Source organism: Pinus tabuliformis, chromosome 3_1, assembly GCF_031772625.1.
Source record: "Pinus tabuliformis cultivar Carrire ecotype Pingquan chromosome 3_1, CPIR1, whole genome shotgun sequence".
Taxonomy (NCBI): Eukaryota; Viridiplantae; Streptophyta; class Pinopsida; order Pinales; family Pinaceae; genus Pinus; species Pinus tabuliformis.
Window position 1 is genome coordinate 727,248,760 of NC_142301.1, and position 12,757 is coordinate 727,261,516.

At 33.2% G+C, this 12,757-nt stretch overlaps 2 protein-coding genes across 2 annotated transcripts; both read right to left on the reverse strand.

Moving 5' to 3' along the window:
- Window positions 1-6,172: 6,172 nt before the first annotated feature.
- LOC149189345 (oligopeptide transporter 7-like) lies at window positions 6,173-9,154 on the reverse strand. The gene is made up of 5 exons (XM_089410196.1): window positions 9,108-9,154; window positions 8,014-8,466; window positions 7,668-7,926; window positions 6,936-7,118; window positions 6,173-6,826 (listed from the first exon to the last, which is right to left on the reverse strand). Exons 1-5 carry the CDS (start codon window positions 9,152-9,154, stop codon window positions 6,209-6,211), a joined length of 1,560 nt encoding a protein of 519 aa, XP_089266322.1. The 3' UTR covers window positions 6,173-6,208.
- A 20-nt stretch (window positions 9,155-9,174) lies between these two features.
- On the reverse strand, window positions 9,175-10,748 carry LOC149189346 (oligopeptide transporter 7-like). The gene is made up of 2 exons (XM_089413194.1): window positions 10,382-10,748; window positions 9,175-10,286 (listed from the first exon to the last, which is right to left on the reverse strand). The coding sequence occupies exons 1-2, from the start codon at window positions 10,416-10,418 to the stop codon at window positions 9,694-9,696; spliced, it is 630 nt and encodes a 209-aa protein (XP_089269320.1). The 5' UTR covers window positions 10,419-10,748; the 3' UTR covers window positions 9,175-9,693.
- Between the last annotated feature and the right edge of the window lie 2,009 nt (window positions 10,749-12,757).

Sequence of the window (12,757 nt, forward strand, 5' to 3'; positions counted from 1 at the left end):
AGGGAGTGATAACGGAGATGGAGAGAGAGGGAGAGAGGAGAGCATGAGGGAAGAGAGATAGAAGGGGGGGGAGAGGGAGAGAAGGGGAAGAGAGAGAGTGAGGGAGAGGAAGAGGGAGGGAGAGATAGATAGATATGGAGAAAGAGTGTGTATGTTTTGGGGGTGATATAGAAAGACAAGAGAGACAAAGGGAGATAGAGATATAGATGGAAGATGAAGAGAGGGAAGAAGAGAGAGAGAGGGAGAGATATATAAATATGGAGAGAGAAAGCATGTGTGTTTGGGGGGGTGAGATAGAAATACAAAGAAGGAGAGATGGAGGGAGATATAGATATAGATGGAGGGGGGAGTGAGGGAAGAAGATTTCTTACACTAGATGCATTTATTTTTAAGCATATTTGATTTCTTACGCTAGATGCAATGGTTTCAGTGTAGATGTTGATTTCTAATCCTATTTGATTCCTTGCACTAGATGCATTGATATCAATGTATATGTTTTCTAATTCTATTTGATTGTTTGCACTATATGCATTGATATCAGTGTAGATGGTTATATATAATCCTATTTTATTGCTTCCATTAGATGCATTGATTTCATTGTAGATGGTGATTTATAGTCCTATTTGATTTCTTGCACTAGATGCATTGATTTCAATGTAGATGTTGATTTCTAATGATATTTGATTGCTTGCACTAGATGCATTGATTTCAATGTAAATGTGATTTCTAATCCTATTTGATTGCTTGCACTAGATGCATTGATTTTAGTGTAGATGTTTTATAATTCTATTTGATTGCTTCGATTAGATGCTTTGATTTCAGTGTAGATGCCGGTTTCTAATTATATTTGATTGTTTGCACTAGATGTATTGATTTCAATGTAGATGTTGATTTTTTTATTATATTTGATTGCTTGCATTAGATTCATTGATTTCAATGTAGATGTTGATTTCTAATTTGATATCGCTGGATGTATGATGGTACATTAATTTTAAAGTGATTGGATTAACAATGTGGTTGGGTTTAGTGTGAGCACAAAACAATTATTGACAATTTGCATTGATATTTGTGTTATAGTAATTCAACCTATTAATATTGGAGAGCAAGAGAGAAAAGGTAAGATGTTTACTACAATAACTCAAGTTAAATATTTGAATGGTTTACGATTTCAACTACACTTTTCATATAATCGATATGAAAATATGGCAAAACTAACAAGGGTGACAATAAGAATAGTAGAAAAAAATAGTTGAGATTGATCACAATGAAGACTATTTGTAATTGACTATATTCTTATTATTCACATTTTTTGCCATTCAACACTATTACATTGTCACTTTGCATTCAAAATTTTTATTTCATCATTTTTCATAATTAAAGTTATTAACAATATCTATCATCTCAACAGATTGAGGTAACTTAGCAAATTTAAAATTAAAATTACTCTTCAAGATATATTTAGCAATACTTGGGGGATAGTATTAATAATTAATTAGTTGTCAAAAATTGTGATACCTAAAATTAAATGAAATAGATGTGCAATATCAATCTTCCTGCAAGCTATTGACAAGATTGTCTTCCTTGTTCATCATCAACTAATTACTTATAGACAATCATGTACACATATGGAAATATAACACAAAAATTGTAACATTCACAAACATTACCATCCAAATCCAAACACATAACAACACAAACCATTCATAACATCCAAACACAAACACAAACAAACCACTCAAAACATCCAAACACAGATGTACAAACCATTCAAGGAAAACAACATAGACTAAATTAAAGAACATAATTATATGGTCATTTCAGGCAAATAAAAAATAATGTAAATTTCAAAGTATAAAGTTTATTTCAAACATATACATATTAATGAGAATCTAAAAATATGACATTGTCGCCCTCACTTGGAACTAGTCTATATCCATCTAACTCTAGATCTATCGTGCGCCGAGATGGATCAAATCCCTTGAGGTGCAAACCTTTCCTCAAATTATACACTCCAAAAAGAAGGTTTGCACCTCAAGAGATTCAATCCATCTCGACGCATGATAGATCCGGAGTTAGATGGATCTAGGCTAGTATGTAGGCAACGAGGTAACAGTTGCAACATATCCAAGACCTACTTTAGATGCCTACACTATATGGTTAATAGGAATAACGATACCCTGTCATTCTTTCCAAGTCTTCCTCTATTATATCATATTTTCTCAACATTCGGGAGCCAATACTGGTAGTATGTTTTACAAAACTAGGTGGAACAATTCAAGGTGTTGCTTGCACTCTTGCAAGTTCTGAATGACCACATCCTTCTCAATCAATTGTTATGACAAATCATCATAATCTTGTTTCAAAGTTTGAGATTGATCCAACATGAGGCTTCTAAACAGCTAACCCGCATAACCCATTGATTATTTTGCTCTTCGAGCTTGCAAATTTTCTTCTTTGAAATTTTATTTTTTGAGTCATACAACTTCATGGGTGTTTTTGTATCGTGTTTGAGCTAAGTTTTCCATACTCGCTTCATTGTTTGTTTGTTGGTTGATGTTATTTCTTTTGTTTTAAATCTTTTATTTATTTTAAAATCCATTGAGCTTACTATGTTATAGTATCTAGAAGGATCAATTCTTTTTCAAAATGCAAACTTTTTTCAATATAAATATTTGATACATATTCAAAAATTAGATCATTTTCCTTTCTTGGATCTTCTATTACTAAAATGGATTTAAACTATATATACATATTACTGATATTAATTATATATGACATAACTTCCTAATTAATTAATTTTATAGATCATTATAGAATGTCATTTTTGATGTAATTACTATAAACCAAATTTTCGATAAATTTTATTATGATTTTTAGAATAGAGATATTTTAATAAGGTTATCATTAATCTAAGTCTAGGTTGATTAGAGCCTTAATGTTGAATAAAAAAATGGTATACCTACATGTCACCAAAATAATTTTATTATATAAAACCAATGCAAATTGTTTTTAGAAAAAAGAAAAACTAATTGAATGAAATTTGAACGGAAAATTTGAACTCCTAAATTTAGTTGCATAATATATATATATATATATATATATATATATATATATATATATATATATATATGTATGTATGTATATAAATAGCCCAACCACATGTTTGCATAAAACTAACTCATTGATTAATTGATATTAATATTTCAGATGAATATAAGGTTGGAAAATGTGTTTTCATTGATGTTAATGAGAGGGGGAGTGTAGTTGGATCAACGTAAAACAACTTGGATCTATATATATATCTATATATCTATATATATATATATATATATATATATATAACCCAACCACATGCTTGCATAAAACTAGCTCATTGATTAATTGATATTAATATTTCAAATGAATATAAGGTTGGAAAATGTGTTTTCATTGATGTCAATGAGAAGGGGAGTGTAGTTGGATCTACGTAAAACAACTTGGATCAATCAATGCCAAGGGGAGTGCGAACAATGAGTTGTTATTGGTGTCAATACTAGGAGAAGCATGTTTGGACACACAAGACAAATATTTAGATTATCATGGAACTAAATAGCTTTGGTCAATGGATCAATGGATTAGTATATCATCACAAATTGGATGAAATTGATGATCCTTATTCATTTCCAAGGGGTCCTAACCTGCTTGAGGCTTACTCCAAGGGGGTCCAAAATTACGGCAGATGGTAAAACCATTGAAGGTATGTGACATGCAATGAAAGGACCCCCCTCTCGAAACCACTTGAGGCAATTTGAAACCAATTTAGGGTGATGTATCACTAATGGGGCCATGCACGACTTTGAGTAATTGATGAAATCATCAAATTCCATAATCTTTGGGCCTCCACCGTCAGTAGACAAATATACCCTTTTGCAATAGTTGACAGACTCTAAAAATTAGGTTCCATACAATATCGGCCCCCAGACCACTAGACATATTATATGTTTTTCAATACAATAATTAAAATTTCTCCAATACCCAATATGGTTGACCCCTACTCACAAAACACTAAGATATAGTACCTAATGACTTTAAAAGCCACATCATGCCCCCAAACTATTTTTTTTTTAAAAAAGGTGGAAAAACCTATCAAACTCAGTTGTCAAACCAACAGTGAGGACAGCCATCTCTCGCTGCTATCCGCGAATGTCGGTTGACGCATCACTGTTATCAAGGAAAACCATGCCCCCAAACTATTACATGTATAAAAAAAGTCTTTAATACAAAAGCTCTCTAATAAGTTACACTTCTTAATCAATATATGTATTAATTAATACCTTTCAACTTACATTATTATAAAATTCCTTACTTATAAAAAAACAATTTTTTTTTTTAATTAAACTAAATTAAATAAATAATCATGAATGTGGGATGATCAAGATTAAACAAACACATTTCTCAACAAAATTCAGAACTTTTGATAACAAAAAAAACATCCCGTCCCTACTCTCCCAAAGTATCGACAGTCCTACATTTAACGCTTAAAAGATGGTTTGAAATTGACCGTGTCTTACTATTTGTTGAGTAGAATACCATATACTTTGAGTGAGCGTATATGTTCATGTCCTCCTCTTTGTCGAAGACCTTGAGGTATAGACTATGATTTTACACTGGTTCTAGAGCTTTAGATTGAATTCTTAAGTTCGCAGAGAGTACCTAGTTAGTTTATGGCCATGAACCTGAGGAATTAATACCCTCACTCCATGTGGCCTTAATAAACTTGACGAATTGTGTCACCTAACCAAGATAAAGATAAAGATACGTGGTAAGTATATTTACCTTTTTTCAAATGTGTTTTCGATTTCGGGAAATATGGTTTACTAAAGGGTTAGTCATCATGGGTATTATTCATGTAAATTAATTCTGGATTTATCATGGGTTGAGACGGATCAAATTTTTCGAGGTGCAAATTTTTCCTTAAATTCTACACTAAAAAAAAAAGGTATTTTTCTTATATTTTACACTCCAAAAAAATGAAAGTTTGCAACTCGAGGGATTTGATCTCTTGAGAGGCATCAAATCCCTCTAGGTGCAAATCTTTCCTCAAATTCTACACTCCAAAAAACAGAAGATTTGCAACTCGAGAGATTTGATCCCTCTCGACCCATGATAAATCCGGAGTTAGATGAATCTAAGTTGATTATAAAATCAAATGACTACGGTACAGGTGAAACATTTATGAAAAATAACTACATAAAATTAATAAAATAAATATTTAAATAAATATTTTTAAAATTTTAAATAAATTTTGAAATAAATTTTTAAATAAATATTTAAATTATGTAAATTTTTAAATAAAATTAAAATCTGAGATGAAAAATCAAAATCCTCCCAATCACATCAAATTTGTAAGTACATTAATACATTAAAATATATTTATTGTATTATATTGGATAATATATTAGCACAATTATATTAAGAAATATGATTAATATATATTATTTAATAAATATAATTGATATATATTACTTAATATATTATATTGGATAATATATTAGCACAATTATATTAAGAAATATGGTTTATATATATATATATATATATATTTCTAGTTAAGACTAACCTAAGTATCCATCGGGGATTTGAACCGGTGACCTATCGCAAGGAGTGTTAAGATTTGAACCAGTGACCTATCACAAGGAGTGCGTTAACAGCGCACCCAGTCACCATCAATCCAAAACCGCATGGGCATGGTTAATATATATTGATTTGTATAATTTTTTCTATATTTTAAAATATATAATTGATATATATTATTTAATAAATATATTTCATATATATTACTTAATATATTATATTGAATAATATATTAGCGCAATTCTATTAAGAAATATATTGATTTAATATATATATATATATATATATATATATATATATATATATATATATATTTTAAAATTTCATATAATTATTTGTTATTTCATTATTTAGATGATAATTTTGTAATTATATTAAAAAAATATGAAAAATAAATACAGATTTTAAAATACAATATAATTAATATTTAAAATTCATTAATTGATATAATGAAGATAGCAAAAACACACCAACATCTTTCAACCTTGTGTAGAACTTTAAATTTAAAAAGACCATTAATATCTATCTCAACCTGTCTCGTTTATTTCTTGTGACTTGGTTAGTTCTTGACTCGAGTACGATAAAAATTCATAGTTCAAGTAAAGAGTGGACATCCTTTAACCAAAACATTCTTGGCTGTGGGACAGGAAGCTAATGGACAACCATCTAACTCCTCTCCCCACCAGTTCAACGAGATGTTCTCTAGCCCTAAACAGATGTACAGAAGAACGCCCATGAATGCCAGACCTGCATCCAATCCCGCAGAGAGCACGTAGTTATGACGCTGCCACCAGTCTCTTCGGTATCTGTAGATTACAAAGCTGAAAACGAATCCCATAATCAACCAGCTTGTGAAGTTCACAGCAGTTGCAGGTGGCATTAGTCCCGTGGCTCCAATCAGGACTGGCGCATTAATATATTTTATCCAAGACTTGGCCGGCCATAGCTTATGCAGAAGCCATGCCAAGAGAGGGGCTACAGCTCCGAAGAGAAAAGCCCAGTTAACAGCATAATAGGGGCCAAGGTTTCCGAAAATCCTCCTGGGGCCGATCAATCCCCATACAACAGATGCATCATAGATGACTTGATCCATTGGACAAGTCCATGGACTGCTACTCGGAAGAAGATCTGTGTTACAGATATCAGGGATGCTCTCAATCATCCACCACGCGGTTAACAAATATACCACTGCAGCCACACTTGTCCCTGCCATCTGCGCAACGTCTCAATGTGTTAAAATCAGATATAATTTGACAGAAACTTGCATCACTTCTAGGCACTAGTAATGGACTGAATCAACACCAAACAGAGAGGGAGTTTACTTGAGTTATAAACATGATTCGTGGAGGAATCTTCATGTAATGGCCAAGTTTGAAATCTTGAAGAAAAGTGAGAGCTTGGCTCATTGTAACGTCACTGTAAACCTTGAAGCAGACATTGGCCACCGGTCTGCCCGGTGAAATATACCCGAAAATATATTCGGAAATGATGTTTAGACCAGGTCTCTGCCATATTTGTGAGATAAGAGATCAGTCTGTGGCGAATCTAGAAAGTTTTAATAATGGTGCAGAAAGGCTTATTCTACAGTTCAGTATGATTTTGATGTTTAAGTATGTCGTGTTCTCAAAAAATAATAAAAATAATTTTCACTAATGTTGACCAATCTTAAATTATATACCAAGTTATACTGGGTCTATCATGCGCTCTAAAGATCAAATCCCTCTAAAACTGGATCTATCATGCCTCGAGACATCAAATCCCTCGAAGTGCAAACCTTCACCTTTTTTGGAATGTAGAAGTTGAAGAAAAGTTTAAAGTTAGGAATTTGATCCCTTGACACTGGATCTATCATGCCCCGCGACATCAAATTCCTCAAATCCCTCAAATCCCTCAATGTGCAAACCTTTACCTAAGAAAAGTTTATACCCAGAAGAATTTGATCCCTTAAACACATGATAGATCCGGTGCGCATTTGATCCCTTAAACACATAAAAGATGCACTACGTATGATAAATCTAGTGTTAAATGAATCCAAACTAGTATAAAATCCATACCTGATTGGTGGTGGCCTTGATAATGCCTATAGGAAGAGTGAAGAAAAAGGCAAGACAACAAGAAAGGATGACTCCCCACCAGCGTAACTGAACCTGCTCGTTGAAGCCTTCGCAAACAGCAATAGTAACCATCACTGTCAAGATGAGGATGATGATGAACCACCATTGCGGGACTTCTCTGTATTTTCTCATGAGCCGAGTGTGCACATCTACTTTCTGGTCTTTGTAGGATTGCAATCTAAGAGTACTCCACATGTCTCTGCCATCACAAATAGTTTTATCATTTCATGAAAAATTACTTGAGACAAGTACGAGTGAAGAGGACAAAGAGTCATTTAGTTCTTACTTTCCATGGAAGAGGATAGCATGTGTGACAGTGGCAGCCAAGGCTGCGAAAGCTATGCCATAGGAGAAAACCATAAAAGTACTCAAACGCAAGGGACCATACTCCTTATAGGCTTGTAAATCGAAGTGAAAATCGGAATCCACTATCTTAGAAATATTGTAGATTTCTCCGGTAGAGGTGAAGAGGTCTTTGGAAAATATAGGGAAGGTTTTTGCATCATATACGTTAAACCAATATGCCAGAGGGGTAACCACATACATAAGCAGCATAAAGCCTATTGCTATATTGGCTACAGCAAACCAGGGCGTTGCCAGAGGGCTTCCTAGATATGCAGAGATGGTGGACCAGTCTAATCCCAGAACACCCACTCCTAGTCCCCGAAGGCCTGAACCTATCTGTTGGGCAGCTATGTTACCAGAAACCGGACGGTTGCCACCGTTCCCCGTAAAAAACCTGTAAGAAACGGAAACCAGACGGAAACGCCGTTTTCTAAGGTTATTTTAGCTAACGGGTGCATATATTTTATGGGAAATCTTTTACCGGTGGTAGTTCGCTCTTTTGCATGTTATTCTCAGCCCTGTATTTTCACTTTTTATTGTAGATTTCACTCATGTATTCATTCAATAATCTAGAGGTTTATGCCAAGTATATAGAAAGTTGATCATTTCTGTACTATTGTCTCTTTTTTTTAGTTTTGGTTGATTTGTTTTCCTTTAACATATATATTGTTAAAATTCATAGTTTAAACACTATTCTATATGTGGCTCAAGAAATTCACATTTAATTGCAAATTCTATTTATTGTTTATATATATATATCTAATTATTTGGAATTTTTTTAAGGAAACAATAATTAGTTGATAAAAATGTATACACTTAATTGATTAGGAGGCATAAGAATGTATATATTTAATAGTCAATTTTCTAAGCATCAGTTTCTTATTTAAATTATTTAGGTTTTTAATAAAATTTGAGCTGGAAATTTAGTTGAAACTATATTGAAAATTGAAACTAACGCTGTATTTTTTATTTTTATTTTCATTTTCTCTCTCCTCGTTTCTTGAGTGCGAAACCTCCAAACTCCGTTTCACGTACCGTTTTCGTTTCTCGTTTCGTTTCCAGTTTCTCGTTTCTGGTAACATAGTTGGGCAGTGACAGACTGGGGGAAAATCCAGCACAACCAGGAAATGGAGGTGAGCATGGGGAAAAGATAACCAGGTAGAGTGTAATATGCAAAGCTGCAGATCATAGCACACATAAAAAATTGAATCCGCGTCATTCCTCCTTTGGGTCTCTTGCCCTTCTCGTGGAGCGCTCTGCAACAAATTCTGTGTGTCACACAAAGGGGAGCCTAACAATTACCGAAACAAACTGTAATTTATGAACGTTAGGACTACATGCCTGAATAAGGAAACTTGGACAAGATTTGCAGGCCACCACATAGCAGCTGGCTCTACCAAATACCAGCGGAATATGCCAGCCCATCCAAACCCCAATATCTGCAATGCAGTGTTATTATGGTAAATGCAATGTGCAGAGGGGTATCAAATCTATGGAATTGCCAATTTAAATGTTTTCCCTCTTCTTCATGCAGATAACAATTTGTGCTGCCAATTAAAATGCAAAATAAACATCTGATGAACCTACTTTACCTGAATTTTTGAATGTGGATTGAAGAAGTTCAATCAAGAATTATCACCTGAGATGTGATGACTATCAAGAGGCCCACTGGGAGATCAAGCTTTCTTCTGTAGTAGATCTTGACAATGTTTACAATGTGAATTGCTGTCACCGATGTGGCTCCAGCACCTGCAAAGATAGTAATGAGCACGTGCTCTTTCAGATTGAAGGGTCCCGGATTCAGGCAAAATTCATATCTGGTCCAGGGTAGCCCATACTTTCTCTTGGACAGTGCTGCTGCCATAAAATGCCCAATTGGCAGAACAGCGATTTGCGCTGAGACCGCAGTGACAGTAAGAGGTTCTCTTCTGTATGAGAAGAACTGGTTGAGAAACGACAGAGTAATGCATGAAAGCAATCCGAGCACCCACACCCTGAATGTAAACACTGGAAGAGAACGATCATCGGTTGTGGGTACTGTGAGGGCAACTTGCTCGATTGGCGAATTAACTTCTTCACCATTTTCACCATTTTCAGCTTCCTCGTGATCCTCTTGACCAGTAGAATAATATGATCCTTGATCCTGTTTACAAGTAGATCGATACTCCGAATGCTTTCTGCAACTGAACAATGTACTCTGTTCGGATTCCAGAACTGCATCACAGCCAATAGAAGTTGCATCACATGCCTTAACAAGCGTGTCTAATAATTGAAGTTAAAGGTTTTGTAAATTGAATAAGCAGACTTACGAGGAGTTATCGAATCAGGTGAGTTAGAGGATTCCATGGCAGTTGAACATGAATGTATCAGAATACCAGTCGACCCTCTTCTTGCTCATGAATATATCAGAATACCAGTCGACCCTCTGCTTGCTCATGAATGTATCAGAATACTAGTCGACCCTCTGCTTGCTCGATCCCTAAATCAAAATATCTACCTGTCTGGAAAATTTGGTAAGGGCACATATCCCGACATTGAAATGAGCATTGGTTTCTGTTGGGCTGTCTGATTACCTAATATCCTGTGTCCTCTTCTCCCCTTTTGCAAGGGGAGTATCGAAAATGAAATGAAACAAGAATGATCCCATATTGTTGCTAAAACAGGCACTGTTATAGTGATGGCTATGACTTATTTTTCAAGAGCAAACTTCTGAAGTATTCACAATTTTCACGCAATATATGCATGTCCAGAGCTGATTTCAAAAGCTAAGTATAGGACACATATACATAATTTCAGAATAACCCATACATTTGGTCAACTCGATTTTACACGCAGTGCATTTCTGGAATGAAGTATGCAAATTTCTTTGCCAAGAAAAGATGGTTGTGTACATTTAATAATAAGTTTTTCTCACCTGCCATGCATTCCAGGAATAAAGAAAGATTTGTATTCTTTAATAACGACGAGATGTATCTGCCATTGAATTTAGAAGAGTATATTTTTTTAATGTTATATAGGTTTCAATCTTGTCCTAATTTTTTCAATTTTTTCCTGGGATGTGAGTAGTATTTTTGGAATTGTGTAACGAATTTAGGACGTGGTGGATATTGTTTACCTTTACTTTAATAAACGGAATATATGCCTGGAATGGAAGCCCAAAATCTACATAGCAATAAAATCTATATTTATCATGGACCTCACAGTTACCTCTATAGTTGTATAAGCACAACATACTTGGATGCTCTTCGCTTCCATAAAGAAGATCCAAAAAAGCACAATATCTTTACCCAAAAATAGCATCGTTGTAGCACAGTATCATTATAATATGACAAGTTATCTTTATTATTATACATAGCAAAGAATTTCTGAGTCAAAGAAAGCTTAATAAATAAATAAGGGCCTACATAGAGGGGCCAACCAAAGGCTTACATTAGGGTGTGACCATGGTACATGAGCAATTACGTACCATCTTAAGGAATTCTTGCAAGTGGACAAAGGGTAGATGCTTTGTACTTTGTAATAATGTTTGGAAATAGATAATAAGTTGATGTTTCTATAATAGAATAGTTAGTTAGGTTATTTATAAATTTTATTATAATAATAATAATTTAATTTTAAGGTTGTAGTTAGGTCAAAAGATTTTTTTGGCTTTTTTGAAGGGAAGGTTAGGTTATGTACAATGAGGTGGTTTATATAAATATTTATCTTATAAAAAGAATATTTGATTAAAAATATATTTTTATTAAAGATTCTCTTGACTTTTTTTTGAATGGAAGGTTATGTATAGTGAGGTGGTTTATATAAATATTATGTTATAAAAATAATATTTAATAAAAATATAATTTTTTATTGGAAAGATATAATGTGAGAGGATATAACAAAAGGATTTTGAGAAATATTTATGAATATTTACTTAAATTATGGGTATTTTTTAGTATTTTATGAATACACTTATTGTGTTATAAGTTCACCAAATGAAGACCATGTGATTTTAGAATAACATAGAAAAAATGTTGTTTATTGATAACATACGTAATTTTTTTGTGTGGGTAGTTCATGATTAATTGATAGAAGATTTGTTCAACATGCTTTAAATTTACTATATATCATATATGTATTTAGAATGCCCAATAAAATCAAACAAATCTAAGAAATGTAGTATATACTTTCAAGAATATTGAATAGCTTCTTGTTAAAATAAATTTAGGTTCTCATTAGATGGACACCCACAACACAAGTTAATGTTACTTCAATATATTTGAAGCAAGTGCTAATTCAAAATATTTAATCTCATTTGAATTATTTATGAAATCTCACCCGTAACCACCAATGGCTACCCCAAACTCAATTGTGCAATGCTCTCACCACATTGTAACACTATCAAATAAGGTGAGACTCACTCTATTTAGAAAGAAGTGAGTAGCAAAAATTGAAATTATGAGAAAATGGAATGCATTCATGAACCAAAAAAAATATATCAAAGATTATAACCTTAAGAGTGATATTGTCTAGGTTTTATATGTTATTTTGTTGATTTTATTTATGACAAACTCTTACATTATAAACCAACATAGATCCATCTTAAGCATGGATCTAACTGGAGCCTAGAGGGATCAAATTTCTTCAAGTGGAAACATCAAATTTCTATAGGTGCAAACTTATTTTAGAGTGCAAAAAACAACATG